The 27,226-nt window shown below is 46.7% G+C and overlaps 1 protein-coding gene across 1 annotated transcript in view; it reads right to left on the bottom strand.

The window, feature by feature from the left end:
* TMEM178B (transmembrane protein 178B) overlaps positions 1–27,226 on the bottom strand; it is a 378,707-nt gene that overhangs the window by 244,148 nt on the left and 107,333 nt on the right. Inside the window, exon 2 of the mRNA XM_053553609.1 lies at positions 13,100–13,213. Coding sequence (XP_053409584.1) covers positions 13,100–13,213 — 114 coding nt within the window. The remainder of the gene's footprint in view (positions 1–13,099; positions 13,214–27,226) is intronic.

Genomic DNA, 27,226 nt, shown 5'->3' with positions numbered 1-27,226 from the left:
TCACAGGAGGGGTGTTAGCATGGAACCAAGAACCGAGGCCTGGTGCCAGGCAGCATTGCCCCCATACCCACAGATAATCACCTGAAGGGATAACCCCTTCGTCATCCTCTACTGCCCCCAAAAGGATGTGCCCAGGAGCTTTGAGGAGGTGGCAACTTGTGTACAGTTGCTTTTCCTAGTTCCCTTGGTAACTGGGCACATCTAGAAGCTCTAGGAGTGAGCAGAGGGTTGGGGTAGTGTATGGAACACAGGTGCTGACGTCAGTCAATGTGTCACCTCCACACCCATGTTTAGCAGCCTCTCAGCTTCCAGAAGCTCACACATACCACACACCCTCCAACTGCTCATTTCTAATTTGGTGCCAGGTGCCCAAGCAAAGATCCTCAGGGAAATGTGGCAAAACAAGTCCTATTTCACCAACATGAACTGAGACTGGGGCGGCAGACTGAACGATCCCTAGCCCTTGGTGTCCCTTGGTTGGGTTTGTGGATTGCATACGAGTCCACACAGGAAACATCAAGGGGCACTCATTCATTTCATATCAGCAGCTGGTCGTGGGCTGAGAACAAGGCACAGAAGATCTGTGCTTTTACCTTGGAAATTGAGGGTATCTGATTCGGGGGTCCAGCCTACAAATGACAGATGCAGCCAGGAGTGGGAGTGGCAAGTCTATTCAGAAACAAAACAGCCTGGACAGTAAAAGATGCAAACTCTCCAGTTTGAAATGAATTCCATTCCAAAATCTCATTTGTTAAGTCAGTTCTTTTTTTTTTTTTTTTTTTTTAAATCATAGCTGTGTATATTAATGCGATCATGGGGCACCATATACTGGTTTTATAGACCATTTGACACATTTTCATCACACTGGTTAACATAGCCTTCCTGGCATTTTCTTAGTTATTGTGTTAAGACATTTATATTCTACATTTACTAAGTTCTTTGGAATTCAGAACCCATCTCCAGGGAAGTCATATCTGTTATAAATGATGATTGGGTTTCTAGCCTACTCAACAAAAGCCTATTTAACTCATAATGTAGATGAAATACTACACATTTGCAATGAAAAACAATAGAAAAAAAAATCCTGTTGTGATACCAGTAATTAAATGAAAAAGAGAAACATAAAAGTGGAAAATAAATAGCTTTCTTTCATTTCTTTTGAACAAAGAAGAGGGCTCTTCATCTACCTTAGACAATAGGCTGGAGCCTGTGGGAGATGGGATGGAGGAGGGGGCAGGCAGCCCTCTAAGAGAAGAGAAGGGCAGTGGGCCCGCCTCGTGAGACATGGGCAGGCTGAGGGGAGAGCATGGATTTTGCAGTCACGAGGCCTGGATTCTAGTTCCACCTCTATCTCTTATGCAGCTCTGGGGGAGGTACTGATCTCTTGTCTCAGTCACCTTACTGGCAACCTCTCCTACTGTGTCAGACAAATGCTGCATGACAGATGCTGTGGTGTCCCTCCCAGACCCCACTTCAAGGAAGGGCTTGTTGGCCAGGTTCTGGGAGAGCTATCAGCCTTTAAAATAAGGAGGCACACACCCAAGGTCACTCCACTGCTCTAAGGGGTGCACACCCTTCTTCCACAGGGGTGTCCTCCTCGCTTTCTTTCCACTACATGGGCCTGTAAGGAACTGAGCACCATCTGAGTCTGCTTCCCCAGGGACCCAGCCCGTGACGGCCTGGCCCAGACCACGCTCAGGTCAATGAGGAGACCTTTCCCTACAACCTCTCCTTATCTCCGCAGGACACATGTCATCAGAAAAGCCGAGAAACACCCCAGGTAGCTCTGGGATTACAGATGCTAGGAGACCAAGGACAGAGTGTGGCAAGCAAGACACTGGGGGACTCAAAGGAATGTGCATTTCTAGCACCTTGAAAATGGCTGGGGTGTACATATAAACTGTAAAGTTTTATCTTTAGTGTACGAGTGCTCATAAGAGTTTATAATTTGGAAATAGAATCAATACAAGAAATATGAGGCTTACTTGTTGGAACTGCTCTGTCCAATATGATAGCCACTGGCCATGGGTGATTATTTAAATTCAAATTTGAATTAATTTTAATCAATTGAAACTCATTTTCTTGGTTCAACTGGTCATATTTCAAGGGCTCAATAGCCACAGGTGGCTTGTGACTACCATATTGGGAAGTGTAGATTTACAGAATATGCCCATCTTTGCAGGAAGTTCTACTGGACAGCACCAGTTGGAACATTGAGTTGTAAAAGATCTCAGAACGTTTGAATTGCATTCTATACCAACTTTCCATGGAAGGCTCCTTGGATAGATATGTGTTGAAAGTGACCAAGATAAGTACCACTAGGCTTTGGTTCCCCCTGATCCCCACTTAAACACACTCACGGAACTCTAGTTCTATGTAAGCAATATTGAATTTAGGTAATTCAGGATGTCCCAGCACCATGCAGGCCTCTTGGATTATTACGACTTCCAAGCTCAAATTGGAGTTAAATATCAGGAAAAGACAGACAAGAGTGAAAATAGGAGAGAACATCACCCTCTTAGCCTAGGGAAAGAAGAAGGTCAGTTCTTAGGGCCATTTCAAGAGACCCATGGGCCTCAAACATTTTGGCTCTGACTAGTAATTCCATCACCAAGATAGTGGCCAATAACATATCCTCAAACCTGATGGATCTGTGCACCCTTTCTCCTTAGTCATGAACAAAGGAATCTAGGGCTTCTAGAAGTCAACACTGCCAGTCACTAACTGTGACTGGATGAGCAATGACCGTCATTTGTGGTCTCTCTGTGAATCCATTCATTGCCCCTTACATGCACTTTGGTTTCTGTGTTTCCTTTTATTTCAAGATGGTCTCATTCTGTCATTCAGGCTGGAATGCAGTGCTACCATAGCTCACTATAACCTTGAACTCCGGGCTCAAGTGATTCTCTGACCTCAACCACCACACCCAGCTAATTTTTCTATCCTCACTATGTTGCCTATGCTGGCCTCAAGTGATCCTCCAAAAGTGCCAGGATTACAAGCACGAGCCTCTGTGCCTGATCCTTGCCTGCACTTTGGATCTAATTCTTGCCTTCTGCCCACTCCGAGGAATTGGCAGTTTCCCAGAACCAAGACCTGAAGCTCCATCTTTTCCCCACAATTATGACTGTGGAGCATCCCCACAGGGGTTCAGACCAGGCATAGCTACAGCCCCCACCTCATCCAATTGGCGGCTTATTGGCAATCTTCAAGGCAACCTATTTCCCTGCAATTTTGGTCCTTCTTTCTTTGTAACACCAAATAGGCAGAATCCATGAGCACTTCCAGCACCAGCACCAGCACCAGCTCCATGGCAGAGGTGAAAATGAGGAGTGCCCTTCCCCCAGGGGAAGAGTACCACCTCCCCCCAGCCACAGCTCTATCCTCTTCCTGAGCCCTCCTCTGAGATATGTGTTTTCAATTCAGGAATAGCAAAGGATCTGATCATGGCAAATACCAGGCACCACAGTCTTTCTGGAAGGCAGGGCTGGGCTAGGATAGTTAGGAGAGAGTCTTTTGGTATTCCCCTCAACAATTTGAACACAGATGTACTCACATTGTGTTTATCTTCAAAGCTATGATGTATTTCTTTTAGACGCTCAGTACATAAATCTTCTTTGAGAGAGTCTTACAGTCTCAACTGCATTCTTATTGGACAGAACTGAAAGATTAGAGGGCTGCCACTCCTGCTGCTGTCACACCTAGAATCTGAAACGCTGATGATTTTCTGCTCCGAAACTCCTTTCACAATATGCCACACTCTTGCCAGCAAATAAAGCTCTCAGCCACTTCCCACTCTCACACTACAAATCCCTGATGCAAGCTACCATCACACACACCTGTGCAGACAGCAAACCCACCATAGACCCACAGCACGCACAGCCATGTGCAAGGCCAACTTACACACAGGCCGCACAGGGCTGAAGAGAAAAGCCCCTGAGTCAGGAAAATGCCATTTCAGAGATATTCCCCCCAGAGCCAATGGGGTCCTTGGTGCCTGGGATAGCTCTTGTCTTCCAATGATAACAGCACCTAATGCTGGTGGCATCAGACTTTGTAGAGTTACTGAGAGACTCTGTATGCATAATTTTGTTTAATGTAAGCTTTATATTAATCCTTAGTGAGGATGAATATAAATACTATCTCCATTTTACAGATGAGAGTACTGGGTTCACTTAAATAGTTTTCCCAGGGCCATACACCCAGAGAGTGGCAGAGCGGCAACTCAATCCAATGTCCGCTGGATTCAATGGAGCTTGAAGCCTGTTTACGAGTACAGGAGTATATCACAGACACAAGATGAGTGTTTGAGGCTAGATATTAGGAGCCAAAAGGGAAATCCACCTCATCCCTCCGATGCTGGTTTATTAAACTAACAAGAAATATGGAAGGAAAGTAAATTACCAAAGCTACAACCAAGTAGACATCATCAACAAAAAACACACCAATGCAAGTCCTGTTTCTGCAAGAGGCTGTGCTAATTGCCCTATTCCATCTCCCAGCTGTTCCCCCAAACCCACGCATGCTCTCTCCTGCCCTGACCCTTCCCTGACCACTACAGTCCAATAAAATTTTTCAAACTTTAATGTGTTAAATCACACAGATTCCTGGGTCCTTTCTCTAGAGATTCTGACTCCGTGAATTCAGCCAGAGGCCTGCGAATTTGCATTTCTAGCATTTAGCTGATGCTGCCGCACCATGGACCATATTGGGAGGTGCTACTCTTGACTCTGGCAGGACCTTCACCACACGATGTGAAATTGGGTTACTTTTCCCATTACACCATGCTGGTTCTGCACCTCCTCCCTCTTTCCCTCTGCACAATCCCACTCATCTTCAGAACCATCCCCCAAAACACAGAGCCAAGCCTGATCACAGTTTGTGACTAGAGCTCTGACTAAAATGGCCTCCTGCTTGTTCCAGACATATCACCCCTGCCTGTGCACCCCAGTTCTTATAAATGAACTTCTCTCTTAGCCACTGTTCTCTATTTCTTATTCTAATCCCCCACTACTACAGATTTCTTTCCCTCATTTGGCTGAGCACCCTCCCTGAGAATTGAATCATGTAGTCCTGAACCCCAAGGGCACCACCCACTCTACTCATACCTGCTGACCCGTGGCTCTGACACCAGGTATCCGCTTGCCCAGATGTCCGTGTCTCACCTAACCCAGATTCCCTATCGCTGAGCTGTCCCTGCCAGCTGGAACACTCAGCTCCTGGTCTTGTTCCTCCTCCTCACTGCAGCAGCTTGCTGGGATGCCGCACTCCGACTGTCTTCCAGGGGTCCTCAAACTATGGCCCGCGGGCCACATGAGACGGTGTGATTGTATTTGTTCCCATTTTGTTTTTTTATTTCAAAATAAGATATGTGCCGTGTGCATAGGAATTTTTTCATAGTTTTTTTTTTTTTTAACTATAGTCCGGCCCGCCAACAGTCTGATAGTGAACTGGCCCCCTGTTTAAAAAGTTTGAGGACCCCTAGAAGAGTAATCGCCTGCCACATTGCGTTTCCTTTTCAGCACCCAGAGCTGGGACAGCTCCCCTGGAGGGCCAAGAAGCGGTAGATCCAAGGCAATTCCCAATTTCCCCTCACTGTGATGAGGCCGTGCCTCTGTGATATGGTCCTTGTCTACAATTTGCTTTCCTTTCCCCTGGTGATGAGTCCTTGCTGATCTAAGTATGACGGTCGGGACCCATGCGGTATACGTGTCGGCTGAATTAGTCTGCACTCTCAATAAACATTAAGCAACACGCAGTTTGAGCCCTTGCCTACTTGGCACCTGGAAATATATCATCCAATTTGGAAAGCACAATACCCTTTAATATGGTCTCCCCAGCACCTGACATGGGGATTCTCACAGAATAAGCCTGCCACCACTGCTGAACAGGTAAAGGAACAAACAGATGACGGAGGCCGGATGGGTTATGCCCAGTTCTCTGTTGTGGTGTCCCTATCAATGTGCTCAGCCAGAAGAAAACAACCTCCAATCTGTGGAAGCTGAGACAATGCCTCAGGCCAGAATTCCAACTAATTCCCAGCACAAAATTGGACCTCTACATTCAGATGAATTGTGGCTTAAAGAGTGCAATTATACTAGCATCATAGCGCTCAGGGTTTCTTTCTTCTTCTTCTTTTTTTTTTTTTTTTTAGAACATGGACATCTTTAACAAAAAAGGCTGTACCGTATTTCACCCCACCTCTTTTCCAGACCTCCTCCCTTCCCTACCCCTAAGGTCATCTCAAAAAATAAACTCTCCCTCTTGCCCACTTCATTTTCATCACTGACCCCAGCCGGGCCAGCTATCCAAGTAGCTGCTTCTCTGTTAATGATTTTTTAAACATCTCCGTATTACCTGCAATCCCCTCACCATCATTCCTTTGAGGAGGTCTCCTGAACAGTAAAAATGCTATCCAGGGAAGGTAATACAAGAAGAGATTAACCCCGTAGCTCAACACGTTCATCAAATTAGTAAACCTGCTCTCGGGCAGAAATCCGAGGGGGCGGAACAAAGGAAAAGGAAGTTTTGTTGGACAAGAAAGCTTTGAAGGAAAGGAAACATCCTGGCATGTGTTACCCCTGCAAGAGCAAGTCTAGGTGTGATCCCACATTGAGGGCTTTGTGTTCTCTGCCTGGCCTGCTGCAGAAAAACCACTGGAGCTCTGGGAGAACAGGCACAAGGCAGTGGGTGTCCCCAAAGGTTTACAATGCTTCCTTCTGGGGCTGGATGGTGGGAGAGAGACATCAAATGGGTTGTAAAAAACCGAGACTTCAGGATACAGGGCCAACATATGGTGATGTCAGCTGAGTTTCTGGGCTACCAAGCTTCCCCAGTTGTTGGGGATGGTTTCTTGCTAGTGATGACCCCCATAGACACCAGTCTTGCCAGCAAGAGGCAGCTCACAACAGATTGCACACAGTAAGAGCTTCACGCTGGCTGAGCTCAGATGCGGATGCAGGAGAAGGAAAATGGCTGACGCTGCAGGGCCCCTAAGCTTCTAATGTCTGAGATGTTTACCTCGTTAGGCTGCTTTACATAACATCAGCCAAAAACAGAGAGAAAAAATAGCTAGAGGGAGTCCAGAGGAGTTGAGACATGGCTTCTGAGTCCTCATCCTCAGACTCCTCTCAGTTTCCAGACAGGACTCCTGGACAGCCCCCTCCCATGCCACTTGGTTAACATAATTATCGACAAAGGAGCCAAAACAGCATAGACTGGGCTCCCAGGGAAGAAGCACCAAGGCCCCCTCTGAGGAGCATTCCCGCCAATGTGAACAAGAGAGTGCTTACTGTTGCCATAATCACTATTAGTTTCATCCTGAGCCTTTTGGTCTACAACATTCATCTGGTTGTAACAAGGATGGCTGGGGAAGGAGGGACCAGGAGTCCAAGCAACTCCTGGGCTGGAGAAGGGCAGAGCCATCTGACTGGGAAGAAAATCCAGAGAGCAGTCTCCCTACACACAGCAGGCTGGTCTAGGACCTGCCCACTCAGTCCATCGGGGAAGGAAAAGCAGATCCACCAGGCAAAGAGCCAACACAAGTCCAAGGCCAGAAAGCCCATGTAAGTGAGGAGGGGCCAGAAAGCCCATGTAAGTGAGGAGGGGCAAGGAGCCACCTGGAGGCCCAAGAGGTGGACAGGATGGGGGCAGCTGGAGAGTGTAGACAGTACCAGGAAGACTGGGGTTCAGGGGCAGGTTCTAATTATGAAAGAGAGGAGCGTGAGGAAGGGGGGGAGGTACCAAGGAAGGAGGGGCAGGCAGAGCTGGGCCCAGCATAGCAAGGCACAAGTTCTGCAGCAGACCCACACCAGAGCGGCAGGACACACTGGGCCTCTCACCACAGACCAGCCTGGGGTCGGGCCTGCTCCCCCAGGAGTAGCTAACCACAGGCAAGGGGAGAGGTCAAGAGCTTCCAGGACCGGGGGCTGAGTGTGTCACCCGGATATCTGCTGTAGTTCTCCTCCCGCTGAGTGGCGTGTTCACTATAATGACCCTGTTCCTCCACAAAGCCTCAGTCTTTGACTTTGCCTGCCCCCTTCCTCCCTCCTCCAGCCAGGCCTGACCCTCCCTGTGCTCCCTGCCCCCTACCCCTGACATCATGTGCCCCAGCCCCACCAGTGCAATGCCGGCTGTGTAGGCAAAGGTGCGGCACCCTCAGGCCATGGAGGAGGCGCCTGTTCTGCCTGGTCCTGGACAGTGCTCGGTTTGCCTGCAGCAAAATCTGCAGGGCCCCTGTGTGAGCTTGTAGGGGTGGGGTAAGAAGTCAGTAGGGGTGGAAATCACCCCTCTTCCCTACCCCCAGCCTGCTGGAAATGCGCTTTGTGACCATCCAATCCAATTAGTTGAATCCTCAGTCCTGACAGAAGGTTTCAGGAAAAATCCTCTAGCTTTCTTCACTCTCAGCCTCTTGAAAGGTAACAGAGAGGATCTGACTGCAGGAAAGTAGAGCCCCATCTCCCGCATCCCCACTGCCAACCAACTGTGGGGCAATCAACTGTGATTGGAAACCTCCATCTTGAAAACTCCAAGCGGGATGAGAACATCTGAGCTCCTTCAAATCTCAGGGCTCTGACCCTGAAAGAACCTCAGTACAGCTGCCCACAGAGGCCCTGCCCCGCAGATAGGAGACTGGGGGCGGAGGGAGAGCCACTTTTGTCACGTTGTCCACTGGCAGTGGGTGACCCTGCTGACCTCCCTGCGGCCCTGGTCTAGTGCAGTGCAAGGCCCAGCTCCACTGCAGTCACGTAAGTGACTATACTAGACCACTACATCATGGGAAATAAGAAGCTATTATTGCATATTTCTCTCTTCGGGCCCTTCTCTATCCCAGCTCCTCCTGGTAAAAGCTTCCCAGACCCTGCGTTCTGGCCTCCTTCCTCTGCCAGAGCCCATCCTGGCCACCCAGGCTCATGACCACCCATCTCCCTTTGCCCTGCCACTGGGCAAGAGGCCAGGCCCTTGGCTGTGCTGAAGGGACATGCCAAAGGGGCACCAGTGGCAGGGAGAACAAAGGCAGAGCTACTCGGATGGCTACAAGGGATTTGGGGTATTGCATGAGGACACAAAATTCTCCAAATGAGCGCTGCCACCGCAGACCAAACCACCGGCTCTGAAAAGCCTGTAGAGATCAGTCACGTGAGAGGGGAAAGCTGTACCATTTACTATGCCACTGCTCCCCTGGCCACTGCCAGTCAAATTCTGTCATATGTAAAACTAGACAACCCACCAGGGATGGCATTAGCCAAGCTCATCTCCTGCAGTCATCTGTTCCCTCCTCACTGGCCAGTGACACTCACCTGTCCTGCTCTGCCCCGGAGACAGCCAGAAGACCTGCGTCAGGACTGCAGCTCACCCAGAGCCCCCAGAGGCAGGACACATGCTGTTCTCCCCCAGCCCACTGGGGGCCCCTGGCACCTAAACAGAGGCAGGGGGTGGTTGAATGGGAAGGCAGGTGGGCTGCCTGGGGTGGACGGCCTGGCCTGGGTGGTCTGAGGACAAGGATCCCAATTCTGGAAGGAGTTCTACAGGAGAAACAGACACCCACGGCAGCCCACCAACCATCACCATCCAAGCTAGAGTCAGAACCTTGTCACCAAATCACCCAGACAACTCAGCATTCGAAACTCATACACGAAGACCACCCTCCTCCCCCACCCCACTCACACACATGGCTTTGAACCTCTCGCCCTCACTCCCTCGGGAGATTATTCTCTTTACATTTGGACTTGTGAGCCTAGTGGCCTACAGAATATGTTATTCCTTCCCTTACTAGCCACCTTGCTAATGTAAGAGCTCCCAGCCCAGCAGTTAAGCCTCCCAGTGGTGGAGTCAATTTTCAAAATACCTAAAGTAGTTTTAAACCAAATTGTGATTTTCCTATTTGAAAATTTTTTTCAACCTCAATGGAAAAAAATGATAACCAGGCCACATGCAAACTCCTAATGAAAAATATATAATCCAAATTTAACCAAAGTCCACATAATTGCCAGAAGTTGTTTCAGAGGGGAAAAAAATATTCTTTCCCTTGGCAAAAATCATCTACCCAAAAAATAAGATATTATGGTCAAATTATAAAACCATAATCAATATAGTATCGAATGAATTTATTTGCTCCCACTTAGAGTGTGAAAGGATTCTTGAACCAAATAAAGAAATCAGAGTCTGATTTTGTTTTTTTCATCTCCAGCACTTGATCACAGATGCAGGTTAATCTTTCATAGTTTCTACTTCACTTCAAAGGGGGCTTATGTGCCTGTCTCACCTAATGTCATCACTCTGACCTCTGAAAATTACTACAGACACTTCCTGTGCTTCACCATCAGGCCAGCATTCCCAATTACACCTAGTAGCAACTTCAGCTGTGACGGGTGCACACCTGCCCTCTGGCTAAAAATAGCTGTCACCGATGTCAGAAGTGGCAATGTTCTCTCTCTCTTTTGCTTAACAGCCCCATTAGGTGACTCCGTGAAAGAGCCAGATGAATTCCTCACCAAAAGGTAGCCTCAACTTCACCCAACACCAGCTGCCCAAGGCCTTTTCACGTATCAGTCGCTGAGATGGCTTTTATCAGTTAAAAATAGATCTGTTAGCACCCCAATTCACACAGAAGCTGCACACTAGATTCTGCAGAACCCAATGATACTGCAGTTTGGGAATAAGGGGCTGGGGCCACACAGGGCTCAGAGAATACCCTACAAAGCTGGGCATTATCCTCTCCTCTTGTCCCTGCTGATGCCATGTGACATGTTTCCTGTGATGCCTCCCTGGGTAATCTCTTTGAATTCCAGATACCTACAGTGTGTACAGCCTAAAGAGTTCTGTTGTGTTTCCCTTGAAATATATCTGTGCAATTTACACTAAAATGATTCTCCTTCTTGCTGAGAAATTTCCACAAACTATCTTAATTGCTTGAAACAATTCTACTGGGAGGCACCAGCCCCATATGCCGGAGGTGGCGAGTTCAAACCCAGTCCCGGCCAAAAACTGCAAAAAAAAAAAAAAGAAACAATTCTACTATATTGTAATTATAGCACTGTCTTGTAGTTTTTGCTCTGTGAATGTTTCTCCCTACCCTCCACTCTTCCACTCCCAGATGTGGGCTCTAAAAGAGCTTCTGTGGTCTTGATATCCACTATGGGCCCAGTACACAGAGAAACCTGGTAAGTTTGGTTAAATTGAGTTAATTTGAATGGAAACTGCTGTGTCAATAACTCTTCCTTTTTAGATTCTAAATCTTATTTCGACCCCCAAAACTTAAGTTAGTTTTAAGTAGTTAATCAATAAGACTTATCAATCTTGAATATCCCTTTTAAGTTCCTAGTAAGTGACTCTATTAGACCACTGCATTGTGGGAAATAAGTAGCTATTATTGTATATTTCTCTATTTGGACCCTTACACATCTACCTCCAAAAAGAAATTAACAATCCTGATTACTAGCATCTCTAAGGCAAATGTAACATTAAAATTAAAATATGTATTGATACCCTGTTTCCCCAAAAACAAGACATCCTCTGAAAATAAGACCTACTTACAGGAAAGATAAGATGTCCCCTGAAAATAAGACCTAGCGCATCTTTGGGAGCACACCTTAAAATAAGACACTGTCTTATTTTCGGGGAAACAGGGTAGTACACCTAGGTCAAGGTCACACACATGGGAATGCTCTTTGAACATGAGCTCTCTGTCGCCATGTGCTGGTTAATATCTCTGGAAAGAGATAAGGCTTGTAGGGGGAACAGTCTGGTTCCTGCTGTCCCATCTGTTGGCACCTGCTTTGTCATTTAGGGCCAGGAGCATTTAGTGACCATCATCCAGACACTCAAGTACAATATTTTTCTTGAAACCAATGAATGATTGTTCTGTTTTCTTTCATTTTATTTGTCTCTCTTCCTCCCCACCCCTCCCTACTCCTAGCTGTGGTTGTTCAATTTAAACCAAACCAAAAAGGGGGATACACCTGGTGGATCCAATGTAGGCAAAGGACAACTGGATAACAACAAAGAGAAGAGAAATGTTTTCAGCCTGGAGAGCTGCTTTCTTCAATGTTTGCCAATAAGGCATCCTTATCATCAGGAAGCAATAAGAAGCCTCCTTCACATATAAATGTAAACTGAACCTTTCAACATTAGATGAAAAAGACAGAACAGCAGAGGCAGAATGGAGCTTACTGAGTGTGTCCGCGTGAGGAACTGTGCCTGCAAGGAGAGCTCTCCAGCCAGACAGGCAGTGGATCCCCATGAAGCAGACGAGTAAAAATAGCCAGTGAACTCTGTTTGCTCATTAAGTCACCTTCTTGTTGTAATTTAAGTCTCTGAGGATCCCTGGCCAAGAAATCCCCACCCTGATGGACACAGATATTCTGATTTTTGCAGAACAATCGCATGTGAATCAGGATCCCAAAAACAATCTCACAAAGGTCAGTGGAAACTTGCAAGTTGAGGCCAATCCTGCCCCTTTGTGGCCCACCCAGAGCAAATCCCCAGTGCCATGTAGCATGTGACCAAATGACAACCCGAGAGACTAACAGGTTACCACAATAACATTACAAGCACCCTGGAGACTGTGGGAGTTAAATCCCTGGAGTTGGTTCTGTCAGGGAGGTAAAATCTTAGATGCCTACCAGGGTAGTGGAGGGTGATAATTATCTAACTCAGTGATTTTCAACCAATGTGCCATGAGAAGATCTTAGGTGTGCCATGAAAATTTCCTAAAGATCATTAATTAAATTATTTTTTAAAGAAGTGCAAAGCATAGTAAGTATATTTCTTTTTTTACTCTTTTTATGGTCGGCATAATTTAAGCATGCTGTTGAAGTTTAACTATAGGTTTGAGTGTGCCATGAGATCAAAAAGGTTGAAAAACACTGATCCAACTATTAGTCATTTGGGGGGTTTTGAGGGGCGTTTTTAATTTTAGAAGCAAATTCCCCAAATCCGTAATGCAATCAAAAGCAACGGAGGCAATTCTGAACAAGAGATATTGCAACCACAGTGTTCTGAGACTGTCCACAGATTTCAGGAGGCACATCCTGTCCTCGGAGCCCTCCAAAAGGGACATCATTGCACGAACGTGGCCAAGAGACTAAGGTGTACTTACGCAGGGCATGCCACTCGTCCTGACGGATGGTCTTCGTGATATTGAAAGTGAGGTTTCTGGGGATGGTGGCTGAGGAGTAGTGGTATTTGATGTACGTGCATCGGTCAATTTCTCCTGGAAAAGAGAGATAAGAAACTAAATGTTAATGAGGTAGCAACTACATCGGAAGTAATGGAATCCATTTATCCTTCCTGGAGAAAGGGACTTGTTTCATATTGGGCCTGATGGTAACTACAGTTTATACAAGGCAGTAACTTCAACTCAAAAAGAGCAAGGGAGTAGAACTACCATCAAACAACATTGATCGAGACAGAAAAATACATCTCTGGGGTGGAAAAAGCCAAAGTTTAGGCTCCTAGCCACTTGCTGAGAAAGTAGTATCCATGTTTGTCTATCCTTCTTACGAAAATTAACTTTCAAGAGAGAAAGTTTGGCATCGAAAGACCTTTACATTTCCACCCAGGGGTCAGTAGACAGCAGGCTTTGACCTTGATGATGACATCTATTCTTTTAGCACACACAATCTTTGGGAATAGTGAGCTGGGAGGTGTGGATGGAGGACCTTGTGCTTTCTCTCCATCCTTCCCAATGTCACCTCTGAACACAAAGCACTCAAATCAATTTGTACCTCTTTGAACCGGTTTCTTTTAAGGTTTTTGGGACAAAATTGTGTTCCCTTAGCAGACTCAACACTTGATCAAATAGACCTTTGTTTTTTTGTTTGTTTGTTTTTGTTTTTTTATCAGCATTTTTATTGTTTTCTCTTTTCTTTTTTTTTAATTAACTTATTTTTATTGTTAAATCATAGCTGTGTACATTAAGATGCACCGTAGATGTGGCCCCACTCATTACCTTCCCTCCACCAAAACCTCCCCCCTCCCTTCCCCTTCCTTGGCCCTTTCCCCATAGTCTTGTGCTATAGTTGGGTCATAGCCTTCATGTGAAAGCTATAATTTAGCTTCATAGTAGAGCTGAGTACATTGGATACTTTTTCTTCCATTCCTGAGATACTTTGCTAAGAAGAATATGTTCCAGCTCCATCCATGTAAACATGAAAGAGGTAAAGTCTCCATCTTTCTTTAAGGCTGCATAATATTCAATGGTATACATGTACCACAATTTGGTAGTCCATTCGTGGGTCGATGGGCACTTGGGCTTCTTCCATGACTTAGCGATTATGAATTGGGCTGCAATAAACATTCTGGTACAGATGTCTTTGTTATATTGTGACTTTTGGTCTTCTGGGTATAAACCTAGTAAAGGAATTATAGGATCGAATGGCAGGTCTAGACCAAATAGACCTTTATGATAAGTTGTTAGTATTCAAAGCATAATTTGCTAGTCAAATTATCAAAACATTCCTAGATGTTAGAGCAGAGATTCTCAAAGTGTGTTCTCAGGACTAACAACATCAACATCTCCTGGGAATTTGCTAGAAATACAACTCCTCAGGCCCAACCCAGCAATCTGAAATTGAATAAGCCCTCCAGGTGATTTGTTGAATGCTTAAATTTGAGAACTGATGCCTTAGAGAAGCTAACAGAACTGCCAATGTGTTAATTCATAAGTCAACCATATTTACAAATTCCAAAAAGAAGGCACAGTCGAGAACTCATCTCTTGTTACTTTTGGTCTCTGGCAGGCATTTCTACTGATGCTTGCTTATCTGGGGAGATAAAACTCAATGTCAGGGCATTGAGAAGAATCAGGAAAGGGGGTGATTTTTAAAGGTGAGGGGTTTTGAAATTTGGTTTTGCACCTGAATGGATTTTGATGGTAATCCATTTTGCACCCCACTGATTTTCAATTTATAACTGGTGACACCTGATTGAATTGTTTGACCCCCTGGCCCACTGTCAGCAGGGAACCTGACAATTGGTGAAGTGCAATAATTTAGACAGTGCCTCATGAAACCGATGCCTCATTGTAAATCATATCTGGACAATTGCCCAGTTGCCACTTATTGGCAGACACTCCTCCAATGGGGGACACACTGTCCAAAGGGGCAAAGTTCTGGAAAGTGGTAATATGTTCTTTTCCTGTATCTTCGCCTGTTTTTCAGGTCCTCTGCCTCTTTCCCCATAGTCTACTGGCACCCCAAAACCTCTCACATGTCCCCAGCACTCCCCCAGAGCACACTTCCTTGCACCTGCATCCTCCCATCCTCCTTCCTTAACTTGCAAAACCTGTAGAAAAGATAGTCTACTAGACAGACTCCACTTCCTCAACTCACACTCACACCTCAAACCCCACACCCTAATTATCATAACAATTTTCATGAATAGCATCACATTCTATCTAGTCTATAGCATCTCAGCTCCTCATCATCTCTGAGCCCCTCCTCCCTAGTGGTGCCCTCCATCCAGTTTGTCACCAGTTCTGCTTCAGAAATGTCCCTGGAATCCAGCCACTCCTGTTTCTGCTCCCTTTGTAGTGGTGGTCCTAACACAATGACCCATCTCAACAAACAACCACATCGACTGAGGACTTACTAGGTAGGAAAGACTTGCCAAGTGCTTTGAAGAGTGGTTTCCAGCTGCACTTATATCATTGCGCACATGGTGAAGATGTTTATAAGGACCCTGGAAAAAAACAGCTGAGCTTGCCCTGGGGCCTGTTCAGGCTCCCTAAGAACTAAAGGAAACAGCATTTCCAACCCCCCTGGAACCTGTTCATGGATTCTATACTTGCCCTGCCAGTAGGAAACCCTGTTATGGATATCCCATCATGTAACCATTTCATCCATTCTACAACCCAATTAAGTAGGCATTATTATCCTCATCATCCTATGTCACAAATGTGAAAGTGGGGGCTCGAGAAGGCTAAATGACTCACTCAAGGAAGGAGCAGTGCCAGGATTAGAACCAGGACTGTGTGACCAGAGACCCCTCCCCACCCGCCTTGCACCAGGACATAAAGTGTGTGACCAGAGACACACACCCCGCCTTGCACCAGGACATAAAGTGTGTGACCAGAGACACACCCCCCGCCTTGCACCAGGACATAAAGTGTGTGACCAGAGACCCCCCTCCCCCCCGCACTTCATACCCTGCACAAAGCCATCTGCTGGAAAAAAAACCCATGCTCCTCAGGCATAAAGCCTCAGCCCCCACTCCAGCTCCCTTGGGCCCCAACCTTCCCACATCCCAGGCTACCCTAACCTTCCCGCCTTGCCCTGAACCACATGCCATATCCACCCTGAATCTGCACCTGTCTCCTCCCTGCCTTTCCTCCCCTGATAAACACCTCCTTGACCTCAGAGGTGGCTCAAGTGGCAGCACCTCAGCAAAGCCTTTCCTGCACCTAGAATAGCACCCAGAAGTGGGGGTTTGACAGAGCACTCCATTTCCTTCCTCCCCGCACTGGGTACTTCTGTCCTTCCTGCCCAAACACACCGCTGGGCTGTGATTTATCTGTTTACACGCCTCACTCCCCCACCAGATTATGAGTTTCTCAAGGGCAGGGATGTTGTCTTATTCATTCATCTTTATCTCCCCAGCCCCTAGCACAGTGTAAGCACCAATAAAATGTGCTTTCAGGAAAGGAATGAATCATACGAGGTGCCTTTTGTAAAACCAGAGTGGGCAAAGAATTCCACTGCTTCTATTACATGCAAGGAATTAAAATAATTGAAGTAAATTTAAAATGTAATGAATTAAAGGAGAGGGTTGGAGGGAATTATTACAGAACTCAGTGAGTCTACAGCAAACATCTCCTCCCTGTCTGGGAAGAGGTTTACCAATCACAGTGAGGTAAAAGCAAACCACATATTTCTCACTGTACTTGGTAAATGTAATCCAAAAGATGACTAGGTCAATGCCTTTGAGGGCAAAAAAAGGAAGAAAAGAAAGAAAAGAAGAAGATACAAAGTATAGATGTTCTAACAAGAATGCCAGCAGCAACTGCCTTGGACATGTACAGTTGCACAGGTTGTGTACTGCACAAGGGCCGCCTCTCAGGGATTCCTGAGCACTGGAATCCAGCTGTTACTCTGCTTGCCAAGCCTCACTCCTTGATGGGATGGGATGTCTGGCCCTGCCAGAGGAGCTACCTTTGTCTGATTTGCACAAAGATGCCATGTGAGCTAGCAGCAGCCCTACGTGCAATAATTCCAAGATCAAACAAAACACTCTCAGACTCGGGCTTAGAACATAAAACCAAATCCCAGGGAATGGCCAGATCAGTGACTCACTTGTGTCTGAGAAAAGTACCTAATTTTTTAGATAAAGTCAGATTCTCTCAGCCTCAACACAAACTCAACAAGTTACCAGAGGTTCCAGGCAGGCTGGAGCCAACTCCCTTAGCTTCTCCCACCTCTAGCCCACCAGCCAGGAAGGAAAGACACCCCTTGACACTCAGCAAGAGCAGGAAGCCACTACAGGCCCTGCAGAGAGCTTGCCAGGGAGGCTGCCTAGAACAGCCCCACCAAAGGCCCTCACTATTTGCTTTGCCTTAGGAATTGCAAGCATCCTGCCTTTGACAGCAATTAAATTCGAAAGATTCAAATATTGCCTAAGAAGAAAGGCAAAACATTTATCCATGTGTCTGCAGGTCCTGTCAGTGTGCTGGGCTTTTGTAAATACAGGCACCATCTGGGCACCAAATATGTATGCCCAGAATGTGGGCTTTCTCATACAAACAGGATTTTTTCCTACATGGGATAGGGCATAACCTGGAGCCACAGGGAAGCTGTGGCCTCACCTAGAGAGAAGGTCAAATGCTCTTCACCAAACTCCAGCATTCCCACCCACAGTCTCAGCTTCCCTCAGGAAGCCTTGGCTGGGGCAACCCACGGGGAGGCTTCCTCCTGCAGCCCCCATGGGATACTTTCACCCCCCAGTCATGCTCTGCCTTCTAAGTTGGTGCTTCCTGCATATCAGGGTCCCAGCAAGACAAGTAAGACACCCAAACAAGATAACTGAAGAGGGTTTCAAAAAAGGACAATTTAATTCAATAGCAAAAAACAAATAACCCGATTAAATAAGGGGCAAAGGACTTGAACAGACATTTCTCCAAAGATTACATTCAAGTGACCAACGGGTATATGAAAAGATACTCAATATCTCTAATCATCAGGGAAATGCAAATCAAAACTACAAGAAGCTACCATCTCACACCTGTTAGGATGCCTATCCCCCCCACCAAAAAAAGCTGGGAAGTATTGTTGAGGAGGTGGAGAAAGTGAAAGTGAAACCTCACACCCTGTTGGTAGGAATGTAAACTAGGATAGCCACTATGAAACACAGTATGGAGGCTCCTTAAAAATTTAAAAACAGAACTACCAGATGATCCAGCAATTCCACTTCCAGGCATATACCCAAAGCAATTCAATTCCGTATCTCTAAGAGATCAACACTCCTGTGTTCATTGCAGCATCATTCACAACAGGCAAGACATAGAAACAACCTGAATGTCCATCAGCAGATGAATGAATAAAGAAAGCGTGGCATATGCGGAATATTATTCAGCCTTAAAAAAGAAAGGAATCTTGCTGTATGTGACAACCCTGAAAAACATTATGCTAAGTGAGATAAGCCAGTCTCAGAAGGACAAATACTGCATGAGTCCACTTGTGTGAGACTTCTAAAAACAGGCAAACTCCTAGAAGCCGAGAGTAGAATGTAGTTTCCAGCATCAGGGGTGGGAGAAATGCAGAGCTGTTGAACAGGTGTGGAGTTTCAGCTGCACAAGCTGAGTAAGAGGCCTGCTGTACAGCACTGTGTCCTTAGGTAATCACACTGTTATCCATCTGAAAACCTGCCGAGGGTGATCTCCGGCTAAGAGTTCTTACCATAACAATGACAAAAAGGAGTTTAGGGGGCTACGGTTTACAAAACTGAACACAGAGTATAAAGAGACCAGTGAAGGATGGTGGGGGGACCTGCACCTGGCAAAAGAAGAGCTGCAGGGGCACTGAAGGGAGCTGCCCCAGAACCTGGAGAAGGTGGCTGTGTGGAGAGAGGACACACAGCCTTTGGCAGAAGGTCACAGGCAACCTGGAGTGGGGTGGCAAGGAAGAAACGCCCAACCTCTCTCTGTTCCCACCTTCAATCTCCTGCTAGTTCCTCCCAATAGCAGATCCCAAACTTGAAGGCAGAGGGCAGGGCGGCCTCTGGGAGCTGGAGCAGGTACAGAAGGCAGAGCCCAGATGGGAGGAGCACCCTCTTCTCCTCCCAAACACCCCACTCCAGCTTTGCCCTAGCCCAATGCTACCACATTCTTCCTTCCCAAACCTCTACCTCTCAAAGTCCAGAGTGGCCACGAGAGACCTGGAGAACCAGGAATGAGGAAAGACTATGCCATTCCTTTTTATCCATCTCACGTGCCCTAAAAACCAAGACATAGCATGATCATTCCCATCAAGTACTAAGTGAGGTTCCTGCACACAGCAAATGCTGAGTAAATATTAATATTATCAGCTGCTCCCCTAAGACTACTCTAAGGGGATAAGAACACAGGAACTCAGAAATAATATTAGCAACATGTTTACATCATGCTATAAACACAGATCTGTCCATACAGTGTAAGTTTTCACACACAATAGACCCTATAAGACTAGCAGAGCAAGACATGGAACATGTAAAGAAACAGAGACTGGGCAACATAGCAAGATCCCAGCTCTACACATGTGAGGGTGTATATCACACCCCCTGCATAAGGGGCTCTTTTACAACTGGAACTTTACCCTGGAAGTGAGAACTATGTAATCTAAAAGTTTGTTCCCTCATGTTAATTTGAAATAAAGGAAAAAAATATTGAAAAATTGGCCATATTTAGTGGCACAACCCTATAGTACCAACTGCTAGAGAGGCTGAGGCAGGAAAATCACTTTAGCCTGGGAGTTTAAGGTTGCAGTGAACTGTGATTGCACCACTGAACTCCAGTCCAGGTATGACTTAAAAAATAGAACTGGAAACCGTCCCTCTTGTTTACATTCTACCTCCAGGGGCAAGTCCTCTATGTATATTTGATATATTTTGATAAATGAAAAATAAGCATGAAGGTCTGTTATTTGAGCACACCATCTACCAAGTACATTAAATAATGATGCCAATGTTTGCTGCTCTCTTCTCCAAAGCCACATCTGGGATCCACCAGCAGAGCAACACCAGGATTGAATGCCCACCCTCTGTGTTTGCACAATGCCTGGACTGAGTCTGGACTCCGCATAGACAGAACTAGTGCATCACCCTCTGATCTGGCTGCAGCTGCAGTGGACACTCCTGGGCAAGCACGCCCCCAGGTCCCCCAGCCTCTGCTCACTCCACAAGTGCCCGGAGCCCACGCTGAGCAGAGTGTGGCAGTGCAGGAGGGCTGACACCCCGAGAGCAGCCGGTGACCAAGGGGGTCAGCGTCAGAGAGCACCTGCACGGTGACTCCGAGGCCGCGGCTTCCCGTCCTGTCTTCCCCCACCTGCTCCTCCCACCTGCCTTCCCCAGGTCCCTGCTGCAGGCTCCACTTTTGGAAGCACTGGAACTAAGAATGAAAACCTAGGGAGAGTGGTGGACATGGTTATGCACATGGAAACAGCACGGGTGGAGCTAGTAAAAAGAGGTCGTCTGATTTAGACTTGAGCCGCTCTGAAGGGTCACATCAGCACCTGTGAACGAGGCAGGTGTTTACCCTTTCAGTTTCCCCATATGCTTTTCCTCTCCTGATATCCACACTACTGGGCTACTTCTGAGAGTCCGCATGTTTCCTTCACCCCCAAGTCCCTTTTTTAAAACAAATAAACAAAAAATCTATTCAATACCTACCACATGCCAGATGGCCACATGCTATCCCATGATACATCCTCACTACCCCCGGCGAGGGCACCTTTATGGTTCTGGCCTGTCTGACTAAAGAGGGAGTGTAGACAGAGGAAGGCCCTCTCCACAGCCACTCGGCCAGCAGGCAGAAAAGGTGGGATGCGCATTTGGGCCTCCCTACTCCCAGGTCTGGTGCTGTTCAGGGTGAGTGCAGCTGTTTCAGATGCCAGTTTTAAGGATTCACCGTTTGGTGGAGGATTTATCAGGAACAGGGATTGTTTTTGCAGCCACAGTGCCCCATTGATGAAGGAGTAGAGGAGAGAAGGGACACTGCCCACGTCCTGTGTGCAGCTCCTTTCCTCAGTGGGGTCTCCTGCTACCATGCCCTGGCCTCTGGCCACCACGGTGTCAGCCCTTTGGAGCTGGCCTCTGTCTCACCCACTGGGCTGACAGTTCTTAGTCTTTCTAACCCAAGGCCTGGCTAGCCCTCTGCACTTAATAAATGAAAGATTAAGTCAAAAGTAGAAAGAGCACATGGAAAAGAAGTTGAAAACCATGAACCAAGAAAAAAAAAAATGGAACTAGTTAGAGCGTTAAGCCTTGGACTTCATCTCCTCTTTAAAGAGCATTTTCCCAAACATGAATAAAGTTAAAATTACATCTTAGCAGGGAGGGGAGGCAGGGAGATTTTACTTTAGCAGATGAGGAAGGACATCGATCAGATTTATTAGCATGATCATGATGGATTCTTTACATGACCATGAGCATGGGGGTGAAGGAACACAAGAGTTTAGGTGGCTAAAAGCGTGAGGTTAGTAGCAAACCCTTGGTGGTGATGAAAGGCGGAGGCAAACCAGGAATGTTCCAGGGGATCCAGGAGGGCAGACGGGGCTGGTGGGTCCCACGGCCCCCACCCCTCTCCACAGCCCTTCCCCAAGAGGGGCAGAAGCATAGAAGGTGAAGAAGACAATTTTCGGCAACCTCCACCAACCAGCAGTGCTGACAGGGCCTTTCCCTAGTTAAGAAGCAACGCTTTACAAAAGCTTATTTCAAGAAATCTCTCCACCCCACCTCCCCCGTGTCTTCTCTTTAGCGCCTTCTGCTCCTCCCAGATGTTCTGAGCTGAAGGATTTGCAAGGCTTATAGCTGCTACAGGCCCGGCCAGAAAGAATGTTTTATTTTCTTCATACTGAGGAAAAGTGTTATCTACGTTTGTATTTTTAATGCTTTCGAATGCATTCCATTTTGTATGCTTTGTTTTCTGTGCTATGGCATCAGCTCAGCCTTTTAATGTTGTTTTGTATGCATTGCATACACTGAATCCTAAATATTTAATTTCTTTCCATTCCATGTTACGTAAACGTTTATTAGGAGCAGGGCTCAGGAGACCTCCTGATTACACACACAGAACTTCATTTTCAAAAACTGTCAATCCCCCATCCACATCAACACCACATTTCTGACCCCCTCACCCTGTCCCTAAATACCTTCTGCTGGTAACTATTCTATCACGGTTGTTTGTACATAAATTGTACATTTCTATCTACAGGAAAAGCTCTGAGATGGAGGAGTTTGTGTTTGTTGTCTCTGCACTCTTGATGGCCAAATGGTGCTTTGAGTATTGTTATCCATTGTAACCACAACTTCTGTTTAATGAATACTTTCTATGTGTGAGGTACTGCACAAAGAACTTGATTATTCATTTGCTCATTGCATTCTAAAAGTTAGATACTGTCATTACCTCCGTCTCACAGATGAAGACAGAGAAGCTTAAAGGAGTATCCTGGCCCAAAATGCAGAGCTTTTAGGAGCAGAGGTGGGATTCAAACCGACCTCACACACTCCTAAGCACACCACACCATGCATATTGAAAGAAACTGGGAAAAATCAAGCTCTTCTGAAAGAAAACTGGGAAACCTTCCAAGGTTTTATACTGGAGACATAAAAAGCAAAACTTTTCCATTTGCAGGGATTTTCAGCAACTACAGACTCTGCTGCTCTTATCAGAGTAAGACAAAATGTTTGCTTCCATAGCTCCCCAAACAGGCTGCAGAGAAGATAGCTCCGCAGCGACAGCAGCAATGGTGCGGAGCTCAGGGTGTTTGCTAACCCCAGACCTGATATCTAAGTCCCAGTCACAGCCCTGTCCCCACTCTGAGGACAAGCCACTTACCTGCAGGGACCTGCGGGCGAGTTACCCCATCAAAGCCTCTATTTCTTCATCTGCAAAATGCTGGCAGTAACAGTACACACCTCCTAAGACTGATGAGGAATAAATGAGATGACCCATGAGAAACTCCACGGTGAGCAGTCGATAACTCGGATCATGGATTAGCTATGCCTCTGGAGATGCACATCCAATCCACCCCCCCCCCAAAAAAGCCCCAGATATTTAAAGGCAACTCTCATACCCTTCCCCACACCCTTCTCCTCTTCTTCCAGTTGAACACTTCCAGGTTCCCCTCACCACAGGGTCACAAACCCATCACCATGCTGGGCATCCTCACAGTTCAATTTGTGGGTCAGAACCTCTCCCAGTGCCCCATCGAGCACCGACCACAGCCGCCCCCACGCCCAGTCAGACCCGTGCAAGCCCAGGAGTGCCCTGGGCTCTCAGGTCTGGGTGTTACTGCTCCGGCCATGTGGCCTACCTCCCTGTCAGCTGTGTGGGCAGCCTCATCCTGAGGCAGGCTAGTCACCCAGAGGGGACAGCACTGAAGTGGTTCCCTCCATTGAAGCAGTTAAGCCAGTTCTACCCCTTTCATGAGCTTGGGCAGCTACATTTTCTCATTTAGGGTGTTTTTTTACAGTTTGGTTTGTTACCTCAGAGTAGGATCTTCTGTTCCAGCCCCTGTAGAAGTTTTTGGACTGTGATCCTGTCATTCTACAAATTAGCAATTAGTCCCACATGCTTCATCAGCAGGCCGTACCATCCTCGCCAAGCCATGCTAAATCCTTCCACAGGGCGGGGTTGAAGGCAGAGCTCGGCCTACGTCCACACACAGAATTTCCTTGTCAAGCTATTAGGAGAGAGCTCTCAGGATGCAATCAGCCCGTCTACCATGAATTTGGCTCCCTGGTCTGCCTCTCCCAGGCCCCTCCATCCCATGTGTCCACTCCGATGCCCTGAGAGACCTTGCCCACGTTGTTCACTCTGATCAACCTGTCTAAGAACCGGATCCAAAAAGGGAATGAGGTCTGCTGGGCTGGCTAGTTGCTCTCTCGGCATCACGCGCCCTTGCTGAGAGCTCACCCACCATCTGCTTAACAAGCCCTTTGGACAGTTTTCCAGCACTCCCTCTAACTGGGCTGCCTGTCAGCATGCACGGAATCCCTGGGTAGCACATGCTTCTGCTGAAAATCTGGCCCCCTGCCTCCAGGCTCGCAGCACTTTGGATCCCACAGCTCCATCTGATCATTCCGTCTCTGCACGTGAGCAGGATGGCCCTGCTGGAAAACCACCTGCCCTGCTCCTCTCTGGCTGTCCATGTTACCTGGTGGTCAACACGCTGGTGAAGAAAGACAACTGTGACTTTGCTACTGAGCACCCACCAGCAACTCTCCTGTTCCGAGTGACACACGTGTCCCCCAGGCTACTCCACAGAGCACGGCTCCCATCGCTCCAGCTTCCCATCCTGTTGGCCAACCAAGTCCTTTTCTTACTTTATCAGGAGACTCTTTTCCTTGACTAAAGCATCTCACAATCTGCTAAAAACTCACCCCATCTTTTGCAGGCCCTACCACCTTTTTATCCTGATCTCTTCATTGCTAAATTCCGAATGTCTTTGCCTCTTTTCTGAGTGTTTTTGCAAGTTCTAAACAGGACACTTTTTTTTTTAATGTCATTGCCTAGTCACTTCCTCACAAAAGGAAATGAAGAACGAGCTGTCCTGGTGCTTGCCCCGCGAGGCCCATCTTGCCTGCTAGCTTTTGGCTGCTCTTTTCCTACTTTGCTCATGTATTTTCCAGCCCGAAACAGATGTCTCGGGAAAAACTGAGAAGGTAAGGTATGGCTTTAAATTACCACCTGGGGTGTAGTAAATAATCTGTTCCCTTACTCCCCTCACATCCCTAATGACCTTTGGGAAAGTTCAGAGCGTGAGCTGCCACTGCCCAGACCAGGCCCCTCCCACCCCGGAGCAGACGCTCGAGGCGCAGAAAAGGCGGGTGGAAGAACCATCCATCTCCAGGCCCTGACAGACAAACGAGGTGAGAAGGAGACCAGATCTGGTTTTTCACTGGAAAACAATGAGCTCATGCTTTCTCTCCGGGGACCGGGAAGTGGAGACAGAACTGGAGATGGGAGACAGTGATGGGGGCAGGCAGCAGCAATGAAGGATGGGCCGGGAAGAGGAAGGAGGCCAGTCTGGCACTTTTTTAATGTCACTTTTGATAAGAATCCCCAGCTCTCAGGCCAGAGGGAAACATCCATTTTCTTTAAATTAAGGATTCAGCATGAGGCAGTTGTCCTAAAGGGGAGGGACAGCAAGAAGATAAACAGAGGGGGAAATTCGTCAAACCTGCTTCTTAGAGAAAGTAAAATGGTCTTTCATGAGTCACCAGAATTGCAGATGCCAGGACAGAGATGGCTCTAAGGCGGTTTGCAGCCGCTATCCCTGAGCACGGCTTCAGGATCCCACCGCAGACACTCTGGTGGATTTTTCAGAGGTGGGTCTGCCTCCCTCAGGTGTGACTCTCCTGGAGGCCAAGACTAGCCATTTTCCACAGGCTGAACCAGACAAAAATGAGAAAACCCAGACAGCTGCACAGGTGTTTCCAAATAGTTGAAGGACTGTTTAGTTTCAGTTCGGGGGGGGGGGGGCGCGGGGAGAAATTCAGATTACTGTTTTCCACCTTTGATTTGGAAAAGGAGTTACATAATGCTGGTTTTCATTTTTATCAGTTAATTCAGAGAGAGAGAGTGAATTTGGGGTAGGACTAGGGGAAACTGAGTCATGTATGAGAAATGAAACCCAGATTATTTCACTTTTCAACCTGTTGTCTGCCTACACTAAAACTTGATGCAAACTAAAGAAAGTAGAAGGCTCAAATAGGTGAATTACGTTTATCTTTATACCTCTATTCACAAAATTGACTATTTCCATCATTAAGTTAAATGACTTATTTAGATTATCACTATTAACTAACGTGTTAATTTATCCTGATTCCCTACCTGCAATGAAATTCAAAAATAGAACTGAAACTAGGAATAACGACTTATTAATTCATTCCCTGCTATGTTCACCAGCATTATTCAGGATTAAGATATGGGTGCTAGGGCAAGCTTGCTCTGAGAGTTGCTGAGTATCTGATCTTGACCAAATCAACGAAGTCTTCTGTGCTTAAGAGTCTTCATTTTAGAAGGGTGTGATTGAGTACCTCCTTAGGGGTATTGTGAAAATTCAATGAATTAATATAGGCAAAGCGCTTAGTGCCTGGCACATCCTAGGCAATCCATAATTATCATTGCTATTATTGTACCATATCGCCATTTAGGACACAGATCTAACATTACATATGTTAGACACCAGGAGCATCCTTTATGACATACAGCAAGTACACATCTGCCATGGGTTAACAAAGAAAGGGATGTCCTCAGAGACAGCTTCCTATTATCCTGTCTTTCTTGGTTGATTTCTCAGCCAGGTTGCTGGCCTGTATTCTCCATCCCCAATCCCACCTAGAACATCTCCCTTTATGTTCCAACTCTGGCTATATCCTACCACCTTGTTCCTGGCTTAAGGACTGAATCCACTGTCCCCTGATTTCCAGCCCTCTCATATACAAGTTACACCAGTGAGCTTCTCAAACATGTCTCCCCACCCCTTGCACAAGACCCTCCCAGACATGGAAGCAGAATCATGGTTACAACTGCACAGTACCAAACATACTTTGATGTTTGATGCACCCAAGAAAGTAATATTTTAGGATTCAGTAGTCAAACAAGCATCTCCTAACCCTCAACCCCTAACTCTAACCTAATGAGTCCATACCAAAATGGAATTTCTCACTTTTTAACTTTTGAGAAATGCTGATTTATGTTCCACCTCCCAAAAAAACAATAAAACCTAACTGAGCCTGGGCATGTTGGCTCATGCCTATGATTCTAACACTGGGAGGCTGAGGTGGGTGAGCTCAGGAGTTTGAGGCCAGCCTGAGCAAGAGTGAGACTCCATCTCAAGACTCCATCTACTAAAAATAGAAAAACTGAGACAAGAGGATTGCTTGAGCCTAAGAGTTTGAGGTTATCATGATGCCACAGCACTCTACCCAGGGCAACAGAGAGAGATTCTATCTCAAAAAAAAAAAAAAAAATACCTAACAGAGTTGTATAACATCAAGGCTTGATAAAGAAAAAGAAACTTTCAGACACTAT

The sequence above is a fragment of the Nycticebus coucang genome, chromosome 11 (assembly GCF_027406575.1).
Source record: "Nycticebus coucang isolate mNycCou1 chromosome 11, mNycCou1.pri, whole genome shotgun sequence".
NCBI classification, from domain to species: Eukaryota; Metazoa; Chordata; class Mammalia; order Primates; family Lorisidae; genus Nycticebus; species Nycticebus coucang.
Note: the sequence above shows the minus strand (reverse complement) of the source record. Positions and strands in the feature narration are given on the sequence as shown.